Raw genomic sequence first — 24,570 nt, forward strand, 5'->3', positions numbered from 1 at the left:
CATCATAGCCTGCCAGGATTGAGGCTTCTTCTCATGAAAAGATTCTCAGTTTGTCCCTGCTAATTTAGTGCAGAAAAAAGAAAAAAAGACAAGAAAAATCAAGGTTAGCTGTGGTTTATCTTTTCCATTTCAAATGGAAGGAATGAGATGTTTCATTGCTTTCTAGGCTTTCTACTCGTGCAAGGGACAGCAGGTACTGAATGTTAGCATCAGTCTGTTGAAACACATAATCGTTTGATGCTCTGTGGAAGAGCAGGGAGATATAAACTGCACCTTCTTGCACCAGGCTTAATTAACCCACTAACTTAAGTCCTACACAAATACTAAGAAAATTGGAAGAGATGGGACTGTCATTGTAATCTTCCACACTCCCCAAAATTCAGAGGTTTTGTTCACTAGATTTAATTTTATTTCCTTAATCCATCAACATTTAACAAAACATACAGACATTAACAATATGCATGCTTTTTGCCTATTAATTGATTCTGACTTCTATTGGACTAGTGATGGTCTAGAACAAGTGGTACCACTTTTTCCTTGGCTGGTGTTAGCTTTCAGCCAAACACACTCCCCAAAACAAATGTGGGCTTAAGATCCTTGTAATGGAGGATGCCTTCCATTGTGACTATGTCCTTGTGAACACACTGGCCTTTGACTACAATCATGCTTTGTGTATTTTACTGAAACCTCTTTTATGCTGCAGAAACCACATCACCTGCTCTTGGGAGGCTGCAACTGCTGAAGGAAGTTTGCTTTTAGCGCTCATTAATCACTGCAGTGATTAAAAAGCACTGACAAGGAAAGCCTCAGACAGGAACTCTTCCCCTGCCCTGAGTCACACAGTTTGGACAAGACACTTAAAAGAAAAACACCAAAGAACATTTAAACAGCTACAGGATATGCTGTAGGAAAGCACCAGGTTACTCAGGTCAGCCCTTGTTAGAAACAAACAGCTCCCAAACAGTGTATGATGAAAGGTTATTTTTATGTTGGAAACCTGAGCAGCTAATGAGAACACAAACAAATTGGTTTCAACTTCCACAAACCATTAGTAGTTCTGTGCTGCAACTGAACCTCCAGATCCTCCTCACCATGTAAGGATGAAGTCCATTGACGCATTTAGGCTTTAACTACTGCAGCATAAAATCCTCCACCAGTATCCACAGTGAGGATACAATTTCTCATTACAGCTCTTCCAGTTGGAAAGGCAGTCTGAGAGGTCCCATAGGCCCTCCCAAAATTTTCCACCCTGGACTAGATAGCAGCAAAGCTCCAGTACAAGGGAGAGAATGGGTGACCAAGGCAGGCAATGGCAGAAATCACTTCAATTAGCTTTACTGCTGATGCTCCTTAACCACGCTCTCCATTCCCCTGCCACTCCACTCTTCTCTAAGCAATGGAGAGGCTTGTGCTGCTGAGAGCAATCAACTGCACAAACTTATAACAAACTACTATGACGATAAACACACCCAATGATCACATCATTGATGCTTCCATTCAAGGCATTATTGTCCTGGTGAAATTCTTCCATGGGAGAAGGGACGAGGCAAGGCATTGGGAACAAATGTATCAAAGCTGTATTACCCAAAGTGCATTATTTCATACAGCTGAAAGAAGCATGAAGATGCATTACAGCAGCAAAAACAGTTACCCCTGTGAAAGTTAACAGTCAAAGGCCTGTATTTTTTTCCCCATCTGCCTTCCAGATTGAATTACAAATCCACCACATTTGGGAGATGAAGAAAAAATTGTATATGAGCCTTCAATATGTCACAGATTAAGCAGTATAAAAATATTCCGGTCTTATTAATTGTTTCTTAAAGTTTTGACTAGGATTAATTGTTTAAACAAAATACTTTACAAAGTAAGTGTGATCTTCCCTGGTCAAAATGTTTTTCATTTTAAATACTTCCTCAGCCTTTTTGTAAACCAAGATATGGGGAAAGAAAGTATTTCAGAATCAAGACAATGTTTTTGATTAAATTCAATATTTAACACACCTCTACCCTATCCTCAAAAAGAGCTAGAATTTTATACTTTGCCAAATATTTCTAAAGGCTCAATTCAAGTCGCAATCATTTTACTTCCCAGATTCAGAGCTACAAAGAAACATGCTTCATTCTAGCATTCTCCCAGCCTTAGTTCAACCACTATTATTTGTTATTTTATTTTCTACAGCTAATTCCACACAAAACAGGGGATCCAAGGAAGAAGAGACAAACATAGTAAAAGCAAACAGGAAAACTGTCTTGCCATCTGTCCAGATATTCTTCTAATTAGACAAAGCACAGGCAAAATGGCAACAGCTCAGTGCAGGGATGGCTGTTTATTTGTATTAAAAGGCATTGAATACATAAAGTCCAGCGCTAGGGATTTTACACATGCCACTGTGGATCATTTATTTAATAGCCACCAATTCTGATAAGCATCTGAGAGGTAAGGGAAGAAGAAAACTTCAGAAAATAAAGCAGCAATTAGTCATACAGCCCTTATGCAATAGCAAAAATACCACATAGCAATTGCTTCTCTGGCAAGCTTGCAACATATCTGAACAACTGTCTGCTTGCAGGGCTCCAAGACATTGGTAGACGGGGTGACAGGGAGACCAGAAGCATTCAGGGAAATAACATCCACGGCTCCCTACAGGTGAGAAGTTTTTCTACAAATTGCTGTACTTTAAAGCAGAAACATTCACATCTCTTGTCACAACCATCACAAAGTTCTCATGTGGTCAAAAAGCTCTAGCAAACATAGGGAAAAACAATGGGTCTGTATCAGTGCAGGTAGCACCTAGAATTGATCTGGTCCACCAGTGCTTTTCTTCTCACAGCAAAGCAACAGTTTTCCCTTCTAAATAGAGGCTCTCATTTTTATCCAAAAAGATTTTTCTATTTCTGTTTTTCTTTTTCCACTTAAAACCAGGCAAGAACATTTTGTTATGAACTACCCTGTTCAGAACAGACTCTGAGCAACTCCAGACATTGCTAAAAGCTATGTGCCATCACCTTGTAGGACAGGAGCTCCTGCTTAGGAGTCAAGGGAACTCTACATTCCCCCCAGTAGCAGGGACTTACAGGACTGAAAATGGTACACTTGTAGGTAGGCAGTAATTCATCACTGTATAGGAAACACTACAGAAAAGCCAGGACTTCCAGAGCACCATGTGGTTCTGAACAGCTTTTTTTGAAGACTATTTTCAGGGAGCTGGGCAGTAAGAAAAAGCTAGCTGCTGCTTTGAGGCATAAATCAAGTGTTTTGTTAGTGCTAGTTTTGCTTTCACCCACTTCCTCTAGTTCAGTCTGGCCTCAGTCCAGGCCCTGCTGAAGTCAAAGGGCCTGATGCCCATCACTTTCTGTTCCTGTTGTCTTGAAAGGAAGTTCCTGCATGGAAACTACCATCTAAGCCTAGCTCTGACTAGCTTTTTCATACTAAGTCCCTCTGTGGATGCTTTTAGAAAGGTTTTTTGCTTCACAATAAAAGAAAACTTCCTCCCATTGGAAGCAGAATAAATGAACTAGTAATGAAAGGAGATGCACCAAGTGTGTCCATATCAGCAGAGGGAGAAGCTAGTGCACACTATCATAGCTCCCTGCATACTCACATCTGACACAGGCAGGGCTTTCAGTGAACCCTTCTCTTCTGGAAAGAGAAACACTTCTCAGATCTTACTTTATAAATACCTTCTCCAGATAATCTTCACCTAATGATTCTTCCTTTAAGCCTGACACAAGGGTAAGCTTGTACCTAAACTTTGTATCTTGGCTGTAGGAGTGAATAATGGAAAAAGCTGTTTTGTCAATTTGAAGATAGAAACAACCACCCAAAAGGATCAGAAGTTCTGTTCTTTGCTCACTGTATGCATTTAGAGAACAGCAACCACAGCATAAGTGAGAGTAATAATGCCACTTGGCAGTAGCACTACAACAGTGCTGACTATTAGAAAATATTCCAGGGACACTAGGGCTGAACTAGTGCAGAGGAGACAGCAACTAAAAAATTAAAATAAAAAATTATCCCCCTACACCACAGGCAAGGAGGACAGTATGTACTGACTGTGCTGAAAAGAAGTGAAATTCCCATCCTTCTGCCCCTATCTAATTCTCTGAATTCTCATGCCTGGAAAACAAAGAAATTAACCATTTTGCAAGTATATGGAAGATGACCAAGTACAGCCTAGTTTTCCCCATTAAATTTCTTACAAAAACTTAACTGCTTTAGATATAAAAATCTAAATATTCCAGAATGTATGAAATAAAGAAAATTAAGCTATTTCTTCAGTTTTTGAAGATTTAAAATGAAATATTCAAGGTGTGACCTCTAGCCTCTCACCAATTTGGCACACATTGCAAGTTATCTGCACAATCTATGACAATTCGTGCTCTTGATCTCCTCAAAGTCAGATGAAGAAATCAACATAGAACACATTAGCATCAAATTCCATTTTGAACTTCATTTCCCTCCCTATGTCCCAACCCAGCTTCCCCCCCCCCCAAAAAAAAAAAAAAAGAAAAAAGGCAGCTAGGACTGATTCAATTGCTAGAAGTTCATGGGCAATTGGTACAAGTCAAAATAACTTCAATTAAGTTAACAGGATTTCTCATGCACATCTAGCTTGTAAACAACTTGCTACTTCAGCCATATGCAGTTTTGTTTATTGCTTAGTCCTTTAGACTTTCTTTAATCAAGACAGTCTATCAGAAATCTTTCAGTGGCCTATTACAGCTTTTAATGATTAAAGCTAGTGAGATAAAAAATACTTCTTTTCAGAGACAGCAGTGATCATTGATGCTTTTTGTAGTCTATTATTAACTGCTCACTTGAAGGAAGAAACTGCAGGTTGTGAGGAAATTAAGTGTTTCCTGCTTAATTTGAGAAGCCGATGTCTGCATTGTGACCCTCAGATAAGTAGTGCATAAAAATAAAAATTCACTGACAAGCTTTAACAAGTACTTCCCTGTTTTCCTGTCCACTGAATAAGAGCTATTGTTTCTCCTTATAGACCTGGTTTATAACTTAGAGCTCCTGTTTTAAATCACACTATGAAATCACAGAGTAAGAGCTGCCAACTACTCCCGTACTACTTGATGAGTAAAACATACACTCCAAGTGATTCAACTCAGAGACAAACATCAGCATCACTTCTTCTCTAACCACTGACATATCTTTTAATTGGTACCAAGGGGCTCTAAAAAACACTTTGTTTTTTCCTTCACCAGAAGTTAAAAGTGCTATTAAAAGTGCTATTGTATTACGGTGCCAGACGTGAAAAACAAACCCATCCTAACCATTCCCGACATCCGATACCAATCTGAGCCACAAGAAGATGCTGAAAAAGCTGCTAACCTCAATCTGTTTTAATATCTTAAAAGCAAGTTTTAAGTCCCTGTTTGAGAATTACTTCAGCAGCATTAATACAGTTTATAAAGCACTGTTGTATATACATTTTAGTGTCACTCATTTAAATATAACAGTGAAAATTTCAAAGACTAAAAAAATGCTGAATCAGATTACAGGTATCTTGTACTTACAAGAAGTAAGCTTCCAATTACAGAACAACTGATGCAACATTTAAGAGCAAACCTGCACCCTTAGTTTAGATTAAGATGATAAATTAAGACAGCATTGTCATCAAAAAGGTGATCCAATCTCTCCACCTCACTTTCCTTTACTCTGTTCATTCATGCAGTGACCTGAGACTGAAGTTAAATTCTTTTTTGCTACAGTACTGATTTTCAGTTTGAACAGGAAAATTCTGGCTTCCTTTAAATTGACCATTGCTGTAAAACAAAGAACCATGTCTGAAAAATATATCCTCACTTCTCCTTTGCAGTCCTTCTCAAATTCTCTTTTCTGGCTTCAAATTTGCATTCTAATTTTTTGCATTTTCAATCAAGGCTTTCATTTTCTATGCCTCAGAACTTCAGTCTGTAACACAAAATAGGGTATTAAAGACACCTGATATAGCCAGAAAAGATCAAATCACATTACTTTTGAAACTTCATTACTTTGAAGCTTCAACATAGCTTCCTTTTACGTACACACAATATGAAGTGCAGATGTGTTTCTTAGCACAGAGACTTGCATATGAATTTACTTAGCTATGAAATACTGACATAAGTATGAAATCTAGGAAGTTAAAGGCAATCAGAACACATCTTCTGGAAATGGTGACACAATTGACATGCATTAGTTCAAAAAACAATCTGATTGAAGGACCAGGCTCAGTCACTTGCTGAATGTAAGTTAATTTGTACTTGTTACATTGGTTCTTCGACAAATTCATAGCAGTTCACAAAGCAAGTGATGTGTTTACAAAGTGTGATTGGGGTGAAGGGTCTACTAGCACATAAAGTCTCACACAGCCATCAATTATAAAATTGAGTGAAGAGACACCACATCCACTCTCTTTTCTGAAAAAGGCCATTTATCACTGAGTATATCAGTGATATACTCTCAGTATATCACTGAGAATCCTTGATATATCAGGAAATTTAAGGCATCATCCTCTCGGGCTATGGTTTTTGTAATACTGGTATGTGCAGTGAAGACAGGAATGCAGAGGTGAAGACAAGGCTCCCCCAAGGAACCTCCCCCCCCCCCCAAAAAAAAAGTTGCCTGACTCCAGACCCTCCCCACTACACTATAAGGTTATTTCTACTTGGGCAAAGAGAAGTAGATGGCTCTGTCACCTCACAAAGTCTTTCCAATGAATTTGAATTGCGGTCACTGACACAGCTGCCTACAGAGAAGCCATAGTGGTGGTCTTCCTGCAGCTCAATAAATTCTTCACATCATTCTCTCTGTAAAGTTGAGGTTTGGATGGATTAATTTAACACACAAATCACAAGCAACCTTTTAGCAAGCAAGCTACCAAAGCAGAAGTGAGAATAGCCTTGCCTACAGAAGTCACACTAGTACATCAGAGGAGCTATATAGATACAATTTGTTGATGTAAAGATGAGGGTGGTGGCAGAGTTTCTCCTTCAAGGGCCATCCACTAATCTAGGGCAGCATGAGGCACCTTTACACTGGGATAATTTCACTTCTGCATTGGAGGAGTAAAGGGCTGGAAGGCATCAATAACTTAGGAAGGGAAAAAAACCACACACCCCCAAGCCAAACTAGTAAAAGTTGTTGAGGACATACACAGTCCAGTATGCAAGATCCTAGTCACCCTGACACAGGCATTGCTTGAGTTCTCATTATTCTAGACTTTAGCCCCATTGCCAGAGATGTCTGACAGTTAAAATGATAAACAGGAGGAAGCTCAATGTAAGTGAGTGTTGAGCTGAACTCTGACCCTGTTACTTCTCCATTTTTATGAAAGCAGACTTAAATATCATTGCTTCTCAGTAAAGACACTAAACCCTCAAGCAATGCTACAGGGCTATCAAGAGGGTCCAGTTAGAGATTGAAATTCCACATGGAAATTCTCACATTCTGAAATTCACTTCCCCCAATATGCAACATAAATGAATTGTTCACAGTGCTCAACAGGTACCTTTTTAAGCAACACAATTAATACAAGAAAACTATTTAGACTTTTTAAAGTTTTCTTTTGTGGAAGTATTAAATATTTAAAGACTATTTAATATAAGCAGGTATAAGAAATGCTTCCTTTGTGACAGTGTAATATTTTGCCATATTATAAAATCACTTATATTGTATGATTTCATATAAATAATTTTAAGTGATGTTGAAAATCATCAAAAGGATAAACGAGACTCAAAACAGGAACTTTAGGTAAGTGGAAGGGCTCGGCAGCATGAACAGAAGGAGATGATTCATGCCATAAGCAACTATAATAATCAATAATTAACCTTCAACAATCCTGAGAGGTGGCAAAGCATCACCACCTCTGTTTAATATGTTAATCATTGTATTTATGTTCCACTACAGAATCATAATGTAATTACAAATTCCCAGACAGCAGCACTCAGTGTGTGTTTCATAAGGGCTGAAGAGTTTGCCCATCAGTTCTGTATAATATGCTACTGAAAAAGCAGTCTTAACGCCTTCCATGTTATTAGACCTCTTACACTAACCCAGCATTCAAATCTTTGATAAATAAAAAAAAATACACGAATACACACATCTCCCACCATGTTCAGCAATACTAGTGAATCTCTGGACAAGGAAAGCAAGGATTTCAAGGCCTGTGAATAGAACCCCTCTTTCCTGCAGCAGCCACTCTCAGCCAACATGAGTTTGCTTGAAGGATAATGGAACATGGAAAAGACTGAAAGGAGCAAGATGCAGCATCAAATTTACAACAGAATATTACTGGGACTCTTCTCCTGCCTTCTCTCAACATCTAGCTACCTCTCAAAATCCACAGATCTCAGGTGCACAGCAGCTCTGCTGCTTTGCTGGCAAATGAAGGGCACACTGCTGTCTGCCGATAGCCAAGGAGAATAACCAAGTGATGCCACAACCCAGAGAAAGGATGAGGACACAGGCGCAACAGCACGGTGACAAAGGGTGGCTCAGACCACGGCACAGAATTAGTATCACTGATACTATGACAGCAATGTGCAACAACAATTAGGTGTCACACTGAGTTACAACACTACCACAGGATTGATATCGTGGCCGACAACGACCACACGTTGCAGAAGGTATCTGCAGTATGTTACCAAAATAATCTTCAGGGCTATTACATGAGTTAATAGAGGGACTCAGATCTCAGATCACTAAAATAGGCACATCAAACTTTCCCGTTTTGTTCATTCCATTCAAAGTTCACCTTCTACAAAGTTGAAACAGGAGACTTTGAATCTATGTATTATCCAAGATGCCTGTGAAGTAAATACCTGCTCCTTCCCACCACTCCTTATGTGGACCAGGGCATGAAATTCAGATGCAGGCTACAAGCATCTAATCAAGAGAATACTAGAAAAGTGTCCTCTCCCCTTACCATGCCTCCCAGTAAGGGAAACCATTATGTCCCCTGCAAAAATCAGGTACAGCACAGGAAGATGCACACATACCCTGACACATACAAAGAAACTGTTGACTGTTTTTGTGAAAACCTATGAACAAGTGGGTTTTCAAGTCTTCTGCAAGGGGACCACACCAGCACTCATAGCTAACACTATGGAGCCCTCTGTTCTGTCCACACGCTATAGATTTGCCAACAAATTGCAAGAATTGGTGGAACAGACAGGAAAACAAAGCTCAGATTAGTTACAGAAGTCTGTTCCATATTTAAAACAAACAACGACAAAAAAAAAATAAATCCCACAACTGCTATTTGCAGATACCATCAGGGTACAACTCAGGCCCTTGGCCCCTCTCTGCCAACAAGCTGTGCAGTATGTTTTGGAATACAGACTTCAGCATTGCGATACAGTGTATAGATACAACAGAGCAGACTACTTGTCACTTCAAATAGTTGCAACTGAACTGGAACATTTTACCAGAGGGACTGAGCATTCCAACACCCAGAAATCTGTAAAAGCACCCTGCTGTCCGGTCTGCGGCTGAGGCGTATGATAGAAGAAAACACCCCTGAATCCCCACGGAAACTCCCTGCCAGAGCCCGACTCGGTCCCACCGGCTCGCCAGCGCCTGCGAGCCCCACAGCACAGCGGAACGGTCCCTCCCGGGCGGGTTTCCCCTCACCCCGGCCCGCAGCGGCTCTCCCCCAGCTCCCCCGGGCCAGCATCGCTCGGGAGCGACGCCCACCCTTCTAAAAGCGGCCTCTTCAGTAAGCGGAGCCGCCCGGGCGCGGCGTGAGGGAAGGCGGGAGCCGCTGCCCCGGGCCGCGGTGAGCTCCTACCTGCTGCGTGAGGTAGCGCGTGAGGTAGGGGGCGGTTGGCGGCGCGGCACCCCGGCGGCGGCGAGGGGGGGCGGGCAGGGCGCCGGGCACGCCGAGCAGCAGGAGAAACAAGAGAAACCGCAACATCGCCAAGAGGAGCGGAGGCCGCCCGCCGCCCCACCGCTTTATAGCGGCCCCGCTCCGCCCGCCCGCCCGGGGCTGACCTGAGCCGGCCCCGCGAGGAGCGACGGGCGGTGGGACCCAGCGGAGGGGGCGGTGCCGCGCGGGCGTTCCGGCGCGCGGCCGCTATGCAACCCAGCCCCAAAGGGGAGGGGTTATCACACGTGGAGGGGTGGGCACTAAGCGGTGGGGCTTTTCGATTGGCTGAGTTGAGGTGGCTGGCGTACGCTTTCGCGGTTGGCTGCGGCGACTTGGATAGGGGTTTCGGTCGCGCGGCGTCCTGCAATGAGACAGCGATTGGCTGCTCGGAGCACGTGATCCCGCCCTTAACATCGCGAAGTGACGTCGAAGGACGTGTGAGAACGAGGCTGGCATCTTATTGGGCAAATGGGGCGGCTCTGCCTCCGGGCTGCGTGACGATTGGGTGAGCGCCGCCTCCTCCCCGCCCCCAGCAACGGCCCCCAGCAACCCCCACTTCCGCCTTCCGCTCTCTCCTCAGAGCTGGGGCCGCTCCGGCTGTAGCCGGGCGTGGAGCTGCGCCGCGGGCGGCGCTTCCCCGGGGCTGGCGCTGAGGAGGCGATCTGGTCACGGAGGATGACAGCGCTGCGATAGGCACATCGGTAAGAACGAGGGTACTTCAGTAACTGAAGCGTTTCCTGGGTGTTGAGCGAAGCTTAAAGCGCCCAGGACGAGCCACGGGCGTGGGGTGAAGCCAGGCGGCTCTGTCCGGCCTCCAGCGTCCTTGTGCTGTGCTGTGCCCGCGGCCGGCCCGGCCTGGCCGCTCGCTGTCGGCCTCCGGGGGGGGTCTCGGGGTTGGAGCGAGAGGAGGCTGCTGGTTCAGGGGTAAAATTTGCAGTGTGAGACCTGTTACAGCTCTTCTGGTGTGTTTTGGTTTTTCCTTAGGGAGAATTTAAGGCAGTGGGCCCACCAGAGGGCACCAGGCACTGATGGAAAGAAATCTCGGTGAGACTTAGGTGCTTGGCACCTGGAGCGCCGTCTCATTCCTGGGCTAGGTATGTAGGTCCAGAGGTTTGTTTTGTTTGTTAAAAAAAATATAAAGTAAACTCAATATATTTCTACTGTCCTTTTTTAACTTATGTCCAGATAATGAGTGCTGTATTTCTAGCAAAGAGAAGTAGAGGTGCTGATCTCGAATCTGTTTGCTCTAAAGGGAGCTCCTGCCAGAACCTGTGTGAATATGTACATGCTGTGCTTTATCTGGAGAAGAGAAAGCTCCAGGGACATCTTACAGAAGCCTTCCAGTACCTAAAGGGGCCTACAGGAAAGATGGAGAGGGACTGTTTACAAGAGCATGGAGTGACAGGACAAGGGGTAATGGCTTTAAACTTAAAGAAGGTAGATTTAGGTTAGACGTTAGGAAGAAATTCTTCCCTGTGAGGGTGGTGAGGCACTGCAACAGATTGCCCAGAGAAGCTGTGGATGCCCCATCCCTGGAAGTGTTCAAGGCCAGGTTGGATGGGGCTTTGGGCAACGTGGTCTAGTGGAGGGTGTCCCTGCCCATGGCAGGGGGGTTGGAACTAGATGATCCTTGAGGTCCCTTCCAACCCAAACCATTCTATGATTCTATGATCTCCTGTACTCTAATGAAATACTTGAGGTACTTGCTGTGTTTCCCAGAGTGTGTGGTTGCTTTTTCTTTTTTTTCCATTTCATTAAAAACTGCAGATAACAGTATATTTTGTTTATATAGTTGAAAACCAGTTGGCAAGTGAAGCACCTGTTGGTTTCTCCAATTTCACCTTCTTGGACAATAACAAAATCAGGCTTACTGTTATTACTTCTTTTCTGTATATCGGTACAGTTTACTTGCACTATTTACTGAAAGCTTTTACTGTAACTAAAGCAAAATAGTTCCCTTTTGGTAAGAATCGAAGGCGTGCACCATTTAATGTATTGGGTTGAATGAGTCTGTTAGTATATATTCTGGTGAGAGATTTTTTTAATATTCGTTATTCCTCCAGTAAAGCTTTTACCTTTTCCTATCTCTGTTTTCCTGGCCTTTCTGCCATAGGGCATAGTTGGATATCTGATTATTTATTTATTTTTTGCCTCCAGACTGGTCAGAGTAATGAATTTAGTAACTCACATTTTTCTAGTACTCATGTTACAGATCTTGTTTCTACCAGAATGCAGAGAATGGCCAAAGAGAAAACCTGTGACTTGAACTCACAAACAAAACATAATTGTTGATTATTGAATGGCTTTTAACATGTAAAAGCTGTACTTGAGTCTCTTTTATCTCCTTGGCCTTCTACCTCCCTGAGGGAGTTAGGGGATGAAGATCTGAAATTCACTTCCTATTCTTAGTTTATTCCACAGCTTACATTGAAAAGAGATGAATGTTTAGCTATTACCATGACAAAAGTGCTTTTGCAAAAAGGCTTTATAAGGCCTCCTTTAATTCAGTAGAAAACCTTTTGGTAAATTAAGTTGGAACTCTGTGATTTGAGATATTTTAGAGTATTTTTGTCTACACATTTCTAGCATCAGCTGAGGAAAAAAGTTAACTTTCTAAAATAGGAGGAGTTTCCTCAAAAAATGATATTTTGGATAATATAGTGGTAATATAGGCAAAGTAATTCTGTAGAAAAATAATACTGAATAAAAATTAAATATTTATTTATTTAACTATTTAGTTCAGCGTTTATTTGTCAGTTCCCTATGTCCCCTTTGTCGAAACCAGGTGTAAATATTGCAGAGTTGTTCCTTTGACTCGAAGGGCATGAACGCAGTCACAATTGCAAGCGCTTCTGAGATTTTCTGGGCATCTTCTTTCAAATTTGTTGTTATGGAAGGTCTTTGCAGAATTACAAGCGTAGAATCATTTCCATTTTTAACCCCATGTTGTGACTTCATTTTAAATTAAGGAAAAAAATAAGAAACAGATTTGCTGCAGTGCTGTGCAGTTCTAATAATGATTCCCTAAATACAAGTGGGAATTTGCATGATTTGCCTGCAGTGGTGTGCAAGTGTCATGAACACTTGCTTCTTATTACATATCTTTATGGTTTTTTCTCTTTTTTAAAGGGTCAGTTAAGGTTAATAATAGATGTTGCCTCAATTGGGCTACCATTTTCAAACAGAGCTCATCGTTTCCTGGGGGCTGCCTTTCAAAATGTTCAAACAACCCGACTAAAAGCAGTTAATATCAACGTCTCATTAAATGAGAACTTTGAACCATTTTGACTTACCAGTTTCAGGTGATGCTGTGAGCACATGAATAGTGTGAGAGGATTCTTGGCTGCCTCTGTAATTTCCATCCAGAACTCCTGCTTCGTCTATCCTGCCTGTCAAAAATGCTTTTCTAGGCTGATACTGGATTCTAGGAGGTATGTCCTGTTTTGGGGATTATTAACGGTAACTGTCAGGGGCCTTGGGAGTCTCTGTGAGGTGAACACAAGTTTAAACAAATAGGTGAAAATCCACCCATTGTAGAAGTAAATGCTAATTTCAGATATTTATTTTACTTATCACTATTTAGATCTCTTTGTATTCCACTAGTAGCTTGGGGGTCATAATGGATCAAGAGTTCTGTTGCATTCAGTGCCGTGCAGTACCGACGGACAGTTTAGGAGAATGAATGATGTGTGTTAATAGCTTCCAACTACATCCCCTGCTGTCCAGTTCTTCAGTGCTGTTCCTAAATTGGAGAGCATTGATTGAAAGCCACTTCAAATCAAGTCTTAATTTTTAAAAATTTCTTCTCATTTTACATGTGCAATGCATCAGGTATGACTCTTCCATTTACTGTGTGTCCAGAAATGTATGAGCTTTCCTGTTTAATCCCACTGTTAAGTGAAATCTATGACACACAGAAGAACAGTAAGTCAATGAATGTCAGCACTAAATGGAAGAAGCTGACTTTGCAAACCACGAATATCTATTGTTTCAAATGCTGAATTAAAAGATAACGGTGCTGTTTCCTGATGATTTTTTTAAATCTAGATATTATGCTAAAGCTACAAGAAGAAAAATCCCAAACCAGAATGAAATGCAAAAAAGGGGTGCAGGGAATTCAAAATGACTCCCCAACAGATCGTGTCTCTCTCCAACTTCACAACAGGCTAGCATTTAATAAATCAGTAAAAGAAGCCAGAGGGATTCTGTCATGATACAGACCCCTTGCTGAGCCTGTGGTAAGATTAATGCCTCAAGGAGTAAAGAATAAGAAAGAATCTTATAGTGTGTAATGGAATATGGATACATTGTAGTAGTAATACTTACAGCTGTAGATAAGTTCTTGCCTCAGCAGTGATTAACAGAAATTGACATACTCAATCTTTTTTTATCTTTTTACTGTCTTCTGTCAGGTTTAATTGTCTAAAATGTGGCTGCACAGGTGAAGCTAAAGATGCAAACTACAGATATAGATTGTCCCTGAAGATTGCTGACACTGATGATTTGTTTAACATTACCGTATTTGGAAGTTGCTTAGATCCATTCTTTGGGGTCACCGCAGAAAATCTGCAGAGGTGAGGAATGGATTGTTTCTAACTATATAGCTGCTGCTTTTTCTTCAGCCTAAAAAATTTGAGATGAGCTTGGATGGTGGGGAGACGAGTGGGAAGAAGCTGCTAAAGTGCTCCCTTCCAGCATTTCCTTGGTGCTGTCATCTTGAGAAAATGCTGAAGTTTGGGTTCTTCCTGAAAGCTTAAAATTTTGAAATGGATTACTCCTGTGTAAGGGATCCTCCACTTGTCTGTTGAAGGCAGCTACCAGCTGCTAAGTGAGCTTCAGGGTTTGGTTCGTTGGGCTGCTTCCTTGCATGCTTCTTCCTTTATTTAAGATGATTGAATTTTCTTGGTCTAATGGCAGATTACTTAGTAAGCTGGCTTTTCCAGAGATTTAGACATAATTTTTTCCTCAGGATTTTAGAAGAGTCTTAAGATAAAGATAGAGCCTCTATTGTTTGGGTTTGGGTTTTGGGTCTTTTTACAGTTTGGATTTGGAAAAAAAAAAAAAAAAAAAAAAGCGTGCACCTTATGACTGGTCTTTAATATGACCAGATTTTTCTTTAGCAAGGAGGGATTTCTAAGAAAGCCTGTTAGTCCTCAGAGCCTCACCACCTACTTTATAAGCTTCAGACTTTCTGATATGTGAAACTGCTGGGGTGGGATATTCAGATACATTCACTGCTTGTTTCTCTATTTTATTTTCCAGCGCCTTGTGTTATCACTGGGTCAAAGATGAACACTTTTAAAATCCCATATAGCAGCATTAATAACATTCTCAAGGCAGGTATTCTACACTAGACTGCTGTACTACTGTCAGCTGTGAAAAATAGAGTTATTTACATGTCTTAATATGGATGCTGCTGTTGCTGTAAAGATGCAGGCAGAAAGGATGTGTAAGCAGTAGCAGCATACTGACAGCATCATACAGTCATTGTGGTGATACAAAAATCACAGCCACATAGGGAGCACCCAAAAGTTGTGTGTATATTAAACCTATTCAAAGCGGTTGTTTTGTTTACTTCTGTTTCCCTAACAAATTAAGTGAAGTAATTGAATTTATAGGTTCATGGTTTCCTGTTTTTCATTCTATGTTTAGTTTAAGCTACCACAGCATCTTCTCTTTAGAACCTGCCCTACCTATGTTACAGCTAAAATCTTATGTAAGGCTTCCTCTGTTGGTGCAATACTTCTATATGTTTTTACTCAAGGTGTATTCAAGACTTCAATCAGCTGTCAGGAGAAACAAACCCAGATGCATCTCCAGGAGTGTTAGTTCAAGCAGTGGAAACCTGTTTCATCGGAAAAAGATTTATATTTGGAGTGAAGGTAACTTTAAATCCACATTACTCTCTTATAATGAATAGGTTGTAGCCAGTTGGGGGCGTAGGCTGAGTTGTTAAAGCATCATGTACAACGTCTTTTGGGAACTGGAGAAAATTTAGGGCTAGGACATGGGAAGGATTCTGCTCCTCTTCCCCCAGACTCCTGTGTTATTTTAAATGAGTCAGATCCAGAAGTTATCTTGAATGGCAGTAGTCAGCTTGACAGCTTGTCAGGGCTGCTTTTCAGAGAGCCTGAGCAGTGCCAGCTCCTGTGCATATCAGTAACAGCTTGGAGTCTGTAAAAAATCATGTACAATTCAAGCAAGAAACAGGCTGTCTTTTCAAACACTGCCCTACCTTTCCCATGCTGCAGAGTGTCTTGGTGTCTGAAATGTAAGAAGAAACACATCTCTTTGCAACATTTTGATATTTCTGGATTTAAGAGCATGTTTAAAAATGTTGATAAAGTACAGTTGTTCAACATATGCATCTGTGGCTCTTTTATGAGTTTAACAGACTCTGAAATATTAGTTCTTAGTAATATTTCCATAGAAACAGGCCTCTAAGTTCTCCTCAAGCAGTGCTTGTGTGAGTCATTCATATTATGAAGTCTGTGAACTAAATCCTACCTGGCAGGTGGTTTTCCTCACCCACAGGTACCATGAGGTTTGTATCTGAGATTTTCCTAATGCACAGCATCTTAAGTAAGTGGAAATTGGAGGACTTCATGGATTAACTTTACTGAACTGGAACTATTCACCAGGTGTCTAGGTCTGATGTCTTTACAAATACAAGTAATCCTACATATCAACGGCCTTGTTGCTGCTCCTGCACACGCAAGGACTGAACACGCATTCAAAGACCATTTCTTCAGCCTTTAGCTGTAGACGTTTCTATGTAGTTGTGTTCAGCTACGCATACAGTTGCACGCTCCCAAATAAAACTCAGAATCAACATAACATACTTTTAAAAAGTCTTACTTAGAAGGGTATTTTCCTTGGCTAATAGCCGTCGGCTTCAACTTTTGCATAGACTCAGGGAATAGGAGGGTTGTTGAATTTGAAGACAGCCATATTTGCTTTTTGGCCTCTCTGGCATTGCCAGCCCTTGGTGGGGGGCGGTGAAAAGGGTTTATTCACTTCTCAAAACATTAATTCTGTCTGCTTCTAATGTCATTTTTCACCTGTAATTTCTGTGTAGAGAGAAGCAGGTTCTTTAAAGAATTGCAGCTGAAGCTCCTTTGAAACACTACTCTGCAAATAAATCTGAGAAGATAAAGGTTGTAGCTTATAGCAGCCTTCCAGTACCTGAAGGGGCCTACAGGAAAGCTGGAGAGGAACTGTTTATCAGGGAGTGTAGTGACAGGACAAGGGGTAATGGCTTTAAGGTGAAGGAGGGTCGATTTAGGTTAGATATAAGGAAGAAATTATTTACTATGAAGGTGGTGAGGCACTGGAACAGGTTGCCCCGAGTTGTGAAGTTGTGGATGCCCCATTCTTTGAATTGTTGAAGGCCAGGTTGGATGTGGCTTTGGGCAACCTGGTCTAGTGGAGGGTGTCCCTGCCCGTGGCAGGGAGGGTGGAACTAGATTATGTTTAAGGTTGCTTCCAATCCAAACTGTTCTATGATTCTATTTCCCTTTCAGAGGTAGCTCATAGAAAATGCCATGCTGGCTTTGATAGCTGTCCTGCCAAGTCAGGTGTCTGGTTCCAGAGTACTTTGCTTCATGTACCGCCCAGTGACACCTAGATAAAAACAAAGCACTGGCCTTAGGCAGCTAGCCATTTGCACAGAACTGCGCTGGAGGAAGCCCGGAAGCACCCACTTCCCTAAAGGGAGGACGAAGTTTTCTGTGAAGTCCCTTCTCTGAATTCTTGGTTGTTTTTCCAGCTCCAAAACTCAGCGTAATTGCAATGAGCAAAGAACCTCTCACTGTGATGCCCTTTATAGCCCTTGCCAATGCTTATTTCCCAGGGAGTCCTGCTTTGTGTGACAGACTGTTTTGTATTCTCTTCCCTGCAGATCCTGACACAAAGCAAGACCTAAATTTAAGCCTGACTTAAAAGACATGCGTTAATTTTACATTTTTTTCTGTCACAAAATAAAGCATTGTACTAAGTTGGTTTTTTTCTTTACCCCTCCAGCATTGCACAGGTGAAGATGGAGGGTGTTCTGCTGCCAGCAGCATCTTGCAAAACTGTTCCAGAATTAATAGAAGTACAAAAAACCTTACAGCTTGCCAGATCTTCCTGCCAAATGCTGCTGTTACTGGCTTTACTGTTATCAGCTACTTCCATCAGCTCCAGCAGTCAGCAAAATTCAGGAGCTTTAATAACAGCTCATACTTACCTAATGTGTCTTCAGCTCCAGTAGATGAACCTGTCAGTGAGCTCAGCAGCTTGTCTAGCCTGAGCAGAAACTCCTGGTTTGTTCAGTCTGGTGGCAGAGAAAGTTTGTTAGGGTCCTGGCAGCAGTCCTTCAGCCTGACTTCATCTGTTGCTTGGGTAACAGCGGAAGACTTTCCCACTCTGGAAGTGGGAAAGCTGGTGAGTGAACAGCATGAAGAAGAGGGGAGGCCTGGGTCTGCAGAATCGTGCAGTGTAAGCCTCAACAATCAAACTCTTTGGGATTCACAGTTTCGCAGCTCTTCTCTGAAGGAAGGGGATAAAGAGGAGGATAATGAATTGAGTTCACAGCTTAGTCGCACTGACAGTATCTCTGCAACTGATAAATTAGAGAGAGCATCCTCTTCAAAGACTGAGTGTTCACATGGAAACAGTTCCAGGTTGTTACAAAGTCCCTTGGAATTTGGGGTAAAAAGCATTTACCCAAAGACTAATAGAAATTATTCTAATCCAGAAAAATCTCACAACTCCCATTTTTACAAGGGAGATGCATCAGCTTCTCATCATGTAAATGTACCTGGGGGGTCTGAGACGGACTCTGTGCTTTGGGATGAGCTCCCATTCTCAGAAAGCCTAAATGAATTTTTAGCCCGAATAGAAAATGGCAAGAGCGTTGTAACATCACCCAGCCTTGACACAGGCAAACAGGCTCTTCTTGAAAGTAGCAAGTTGGGTGTAAATCTTAACAAACCGTATCTGAGGCAAACTCTAGCAGCTGGTGATTTGCCTGAAGCGAGCGTCTCGGGGAGATTCTTGTCACTAGCAGAGAATGATATTTGGGAGAACATAGTGTTTACTTGTCTTCAGTTGAATGCAAATCGTCCGAGTGATGAGGTGTCACCATGTGAGTCTTCCTCTAGTGTTTTATCTTTAACTGACAAGGAATGTGGAGCATCTTGCTTTATACGTAGCCCTCGTCTGCCTATTCTGTCACCGTCCTTTTCAGTTACATCAGAGCCTTCTGTTTCCCAGAGCAGATGTGTGCAGTCCAAAGAAGCACATACAGACATTTCAAAGTCAGCTTGGTCTTTTATTAGTCTGCGGCGTACTGCTGAACGTGGAGAAACCTCCTGTTTAAAAGGGAGCAAGGCAGCTACCTGTGTGCATTCTGCACAGGATAGCTTTTTAGCTGGTTGTGAAAACAAAGAGAATTATTCTTCTACACCAAACCAAAGAACAGATATTACATTCAAAGGGGCATGGGACTCTGATCCAGCAACTCCCAACAATACAAGAAGGATATATAAAGGAGAATTAAAACCATTGACAGAACTGCAAGAAAATACCTTCAAAAGGGTTAACAGGAGAGAGACGCTGTGGAACAAGAGCTTCTGTGAAGGCAGCTACAATGCTTCTGCTGATCTCTTTGATCCAAGTGCAAGAGAGGTAGAAAAAACTGTAGAATTCTTAAATAAATCATGTAATTCTTTAATAGAGGAAGATACTTTGACAGAAAAGCTCACAGCTCCTGAATCGGTGCTTTATCCTGGAGATGTTCCCTGTAACAATTCAAAACCGAGCTCATCCTTACATACATCCCCTCCCACCTTTCGTAAGCACAGTGCACCCAGTACACCAGTAACTTACTCCTTCTGTGATTCAGAATGCAATTCAGTTAGCGCTCAAGACTTTGTTCCTTATTCACAGTCAACTCCTATGACAAAACCTCTCCAGAAACTGTGGCCTGTTGGGGAAAGAAGCTCTTTTATTACTATCTTCACCCCTAAAAATCCCACTAAAATCCATTCCAAATGCAAGCGATCCAGGTCTTCCTTTCAAAACACTCTGTTGCAGCAGCTTACTGGCAGGTTAGTGAAACGCGAAAGGCCAAGTAACAGGGAAGACAAAGAAAGTAATAGCCAGCTGCCTGCTGACTTTGAGGAGTGGATCCCTCCATCTGCAAACAAAAGGTTGAAACCAACTGTATGTTCAAACCTAAAAACAGTTAGCTGGGCTGCTGACTTGCAATCGAGCTGTGGGCACGCTGGCAGGAACCCCATTTCTGAAAGCAAAGAGGTCCGTGAAAATGATGTGTGCTACAGAAATGAGAGATTAAACACTGGTAATACAGCCAGGATACTAACAACGCCTGTATCTGCAGGTGTCACCAAGGCCTTGTTTTTAAACAATACAGTCCTGGAAACTTGTTCCCCTTCAGAAGGCAAGAATCTCCTCTCAAGTGCAAATTATTCAGGGGGTATATTGGAAGGGGCAACAGGCTGGTCTCCTGAGTTGTTCTTCCAAGCACGGAGCCCTTTTTCCAGTAAGCCAAAATACTAAAGAAAGCTATTTCTGTGCTCTGTTCTTTTTAATTATTTTTTTAAGACTTTTGGGAAGGAGCCAGTAAAAGAGAAGAGCTGTCTAACAATTGTTTATTCACCTATGGACATATGTCTTCCAAACATGAGTTCTGTTTATTTGCAGGTCTTTGTACCACGGAGGCGGGGGGGAACAGAATTTGCAGTTACTATATTTTATTGTAAATTAACTCTAGAATGTGCAATAAAAACTTATGTAAATGTGTGAGTATTTAATAGATGTCACTTTACCAAGTACAGGTAGGTGAGATGTTTCAGTGTCAGAGCTGTCTTTTCACCACAAGGAGAGCCCTGGAGTCCATGTCCACTCCAGATTCTGACCTGATGACTCTGGAGAAGCGCTGTGTTTTCATCAAAGAATTTCAAAGACCATGTAGGACACTTGTTTGTGAGCCCACTTGGGATGGAGTGGGCAGAGTGGAGTTGGGCGGGACCATCCTGAGAGGTTGGTAGCAAGCTCCCAGTTTTCCTGTAGGCTTTTCCAAGTTAAAGACTTGGAAATCTGCTAGCGGCAGATTCCTGGCAGTGTTTTTCCTCTTCCTCAATTCAGGGTCTTCCACATCCCCCACCCAGAACAGCTGCACTTCAAGTTGTGGAACAGAGAAATCTTGGAGCTGCTGCTGCAAGCTTGTGGGTCAGGTCCTGCAGGAGGACGTGGGAACAGGATGTGATGGCATGGGATCTCATCAGCCTGAAAATGCTGACTTGTAGAACTAGAAGCAGGTCTAAAATTTTGTGCTGTGATTTTTTTTAATTTTTTTTTTAAGATAATGAGTAGGCACCATTTACATTGTGACTGGTGACAGACTTGACCTGGTTCGTTCCCTGCTACAAGGTCGACATTACTACCTTTCTGTGTTTGAGGCCTCGCTTTATTTCTAATGCACCTACTTAAGCCTGAGACTCAGTGTTTGTTCAAAAGAGTTTCGTGTCACTAGATACAAGGAACAAACTTACCAATACTGATAACTAAAGCACTTTTGGGTTTTAAAGACACCACCTCTGCCTTAGGGAATCTGAGGAGCAGAAGTTGCTGGAGATTAGAAGAGTATTGTGGGATTGGATCATTTTGTGCTTATCTTGTTCCTGTGCATTTTGCTTACTACCTGTTGTTAGTCACTGTTGGAGTTGGGGCTAGAAGGATTTTCGTGTGTGACTCTGAAAGGGTTCTCTTTCTCTGACCTTTTGTTCACTTGGTCTCACGATAGGTACCTCGCTGGGGTATGTGCGCAAATGGGGTTTTAAGGCAGGACCTGCCAAAGACAGCCAGTGGAAACTCTGTTTGGGATGGATGAAAAAAAAAATAGACCTTTGGAATTTGAGCTGGAATCTTTGTGTGCCTTTCTATCTCTTCTATAAAATAAATCTGTACCTGCTCTTCATTTTCAGGACACTCAGGGAACTATGAGGGCAATAAGTCACTGCCTTGTCCTTTATCCACTATTTTTAGCACGGATCACCTTTACATAACATACAGGTAAACCTTTTCAGTTCCTCAGTCTCGACCCTAAATTCTGTACCCTCTAATCAAGTGTATCTCTCATTGAGGGATGGGAGGGAGAAGAGTATTTGAAATCAAACGCTGCTTCTGCAGCTGAGCAGGGTATTAATGAGCTACGGCTTCTACTGAGGGCACGGGTGTGCTGAGGCTTGCAGGGTTGACAGAGAAAACGGTTCCTTGTGGTTACACAGCAAGTCTGTGCAGGTAAATTCACTCTACAAAGTTGTTTTTGCCATAGCAGTCAGTGTTGGTTTGGGGGTTTTCACTACTTACAGTGCAGGAAATTGAGGCACAGGTTCAAAGACCTGCCCAGTATTAAGAGAGTGCAGAGCCTAGCTCTGGCTCTCACTGAAAGACCTTAACCAGTGAACCACCTTTTCTCCTCACTGTCCTACCCAGCAAGATACTCAAGCACAACCCAAAAGTTCTTTCTGGTGTTGAAGGATGCTGCAGCAGTGGAGCAAGAGGTGGAGGCAAGAGGCTCAAGGTTTCTTCTTGGGGGTCAAAGCCAAGATCCCTGCAGTCCCTGGATCCTGGACATAAACAGAAGAAAAAGGAGCATCCAGTTATAGAAAAAAAAAAAAGAGGGGGGGAGAAGCAGAATTAAACATAATTTGATGACCAAAGTAACTTCAAGCATCGTACCTGTGAGCGGAGTCACTTAAGTGCTGAGGGAGTGACGCCCGCCTAAACTGCGTTGCAGAAGACGATGAAGCTGTGCTGTAAGTCCCTAGTGCAGGGCTCCTCGGCGCAGCCAAGGGGATGTGGCGGTAACAGAAGATGTCATATAACCTTTATAACCTCTGATGACTTGCCCAGCTGAACTCCAGCCCTGTGCTTGGCAACGAATAAGAGCACCAGAACTACACCGGGGTTGGTTCTGTCAGGACAGTGCAGGGCTCCAGGGTGAGCCCAGGTGAACAAGCCTGTGCTTCTGCCTGCACTTACTGATGCTATGCCTCCTCAAAAGATTCTATTTATTGCAAATAAAATCCTGCTTGATGACTCTATGTTAGGGGCAATTGGGAAAGGAGTAAGAAATGCAGCCTGCCTGGAAATGGTAAATCTGCTTTGATAGCTTATGTAGAAGAAATAAAGGGAAAGACAGCACTACTCACATCCAAATCACTGAGCACAGGGAAGGCAATATTGAAACTAGTTGTTTCTACTACAGCCTCCCACATAATACGAGACTGCAGTATCACTGGCTCTTTAAGCACTCCCTTGTGATGAACTGGACAAAGAGGTACTTTATCATGAGGGTTAGACCTGATCCAACTGATACACCAGAGACTTGATGCAGCCAGCAATGAAACACCACCAGAACTTCTACCTGCCGTATACCTGACAGCATCATGACATGAAACGTTTTGTCCAGCATGAGTGATTTTATTCAGTGGAGAATTCATCCACATACTACAGTAAGTGACAGCTTTGGTGCAAGCTGATGTGATTATAATTATAAGCTTATACAAAAAGAATAAAGCTCGGCATGTTTAATTCTGAAGGTGATAAAATTCCTGAAAATGCATACTGTGTTTGTGGTTGATTCCCTATGCATAGAAATCCATAAATGAAGACTAGATTTTAAATTAGGTAGGACCGTCTGTACGATAGCATTGAAATTAATGCAGGGCAGTCAGATCTCCTGTGCTTTGTGCGAGGGGATTGCACACACACAGAGACCAAAAAGTACTGTTGTGTGACAGGCCCCTGTCAGCAAGATGACATCTTCTGGGCAGAGCTCCCCAAGTGCTCGGTAGGAAGCCTTTGGACACGAGAAGATGGATGAGAGGTAGTAAGCTGTCTTGTTTCTGCTCCTGTAGTCTGTCAGTCTTGCATTTCTTCCCCTGGGCAGTTTGTTCTTTTTTTTTTTTTTGCAGAGAGCCTTCATGCTCCTACAGTTCCTGTATGCACCCCAAAGCCTGGCACAGGTTTTCTGCATGTCCTTGCTGCTACACCTGCTGAACAAGAAGGAGATTGCACGTTCCACTGGTTACATCCTGCTCCTTGTGAGACCGAGCTGCTGCTCTTCACCTGCCTCTTACGTTTTCCCAGGAAGAGCTTGGTGTGGCTTCTCCAGCCATCACCCCAAGAGACAACACACTCCGTCCCTCCCCTCTTTCAGTACATACTCAGTTCCCAAGCTGTCTGTACTTTAAGGATGTTTTCTTCTCCTCCCTTTTCCCAGTTCCTTCCCAGAAGCACGCAGGGACTTTTCCCTCTCCAGCTACCTCTCTGTTTTATCACTGACTCAAATTGCCAGCTTCCTGGGGATCACGGAGCAGATGGTCCAGCCCTCATGTCAGACATTTATCAAGGAAGGAGCTTCAAGGTCAGTGGAAGAGGCAGTAAAAGACACATGGCACTTTCAAGCTTCACAGCTCATTTCTCAGTGTAAGTGTTAGCAGAAGTCATCCTTGATATGAAGCAGACCACAGGGAGGAAACCTGATTCCCTGAATAAATCAGAGCACAAACTTTATGTATTGACCAAAAGATTAAAGATTTGAAATGGGAGATCTTGTCCAAAAGGATTCTAGGCCCCCAGAAAGGCAGGACATTAGGGAACTCCAGTGGAAGAAGCGGTCTTCTGTGAGCATGAAGAGC

The 24,570-nt window shown here is 42.5% G+C and overlaps 2 protein-coding genes across 2 annotated transcripts in view; one reads left to right on the top strand and one right to left on the bottom strand.

The window, feature by feature from the left end:
• Positions 1 to 10,048, bottom strand: part of PRCP (prolylcarboxypeptidase) — a 29,162-nt gene extending 19,114 nt beyond the window's left edge. Inside the window, exon 1 of the mRNA XM_075742419.1 lies at positions 9,782 to 10,048. Within this exon, the coding sequence (XP_075598534.1) occupies positions 9,782 to 9,907 (126 nt within the window). The 5' untranslated portion in view covers positions 9,908 to 10,048. The remainder of the gene's footprint in view (positions 1 to 9,781) is intronic.
• Positions 10,049 to 10,434: 386 nt separating this feature from the next.
• DDIAS (DNA damage induced apoptosis suppressor) lies at positions 10,435 to 23,492 on the top strand. Its single transcript, XM_075742421.1, is given in 8 exon segments — positions 10,435 to 10,560; positions 10,844 to 10,953; positions 13,156 to 13,290; positions 14,272 to 14,433; positions 15,624 to 15,741; positions 17,882 to 20,330; positions 21,021 to 21,077; positions 21,080 to 23,492. Coding segments are annotated over 6 exon segments (2,991 nt in total). The 5' UTR covers positions 10,435 to 10,560; positions 10,844 to 10,953; positions 13,156 to 13,177; the 3' UTR covers positions 21,172 to 23,492.
• Positions 23,493 to 24,570: the final 1,078 nt, after the last annotated feature.

The sequence above is a fragment of the Balearica regulorum genome, chromosome 1 (assembly GCF_011004875.1).
Source record: "Balearica regulorum gibbericeps isolate bBalReg1 chromosome 1, bBalReg1.pri, whole genome shotgun sequence".
NCBI classification, from domain to species: Eukaryota; Metazoa; Chordata; class Aves; order Gruiformes; family Gruidae; genus Balearica; species Balearica regulorum.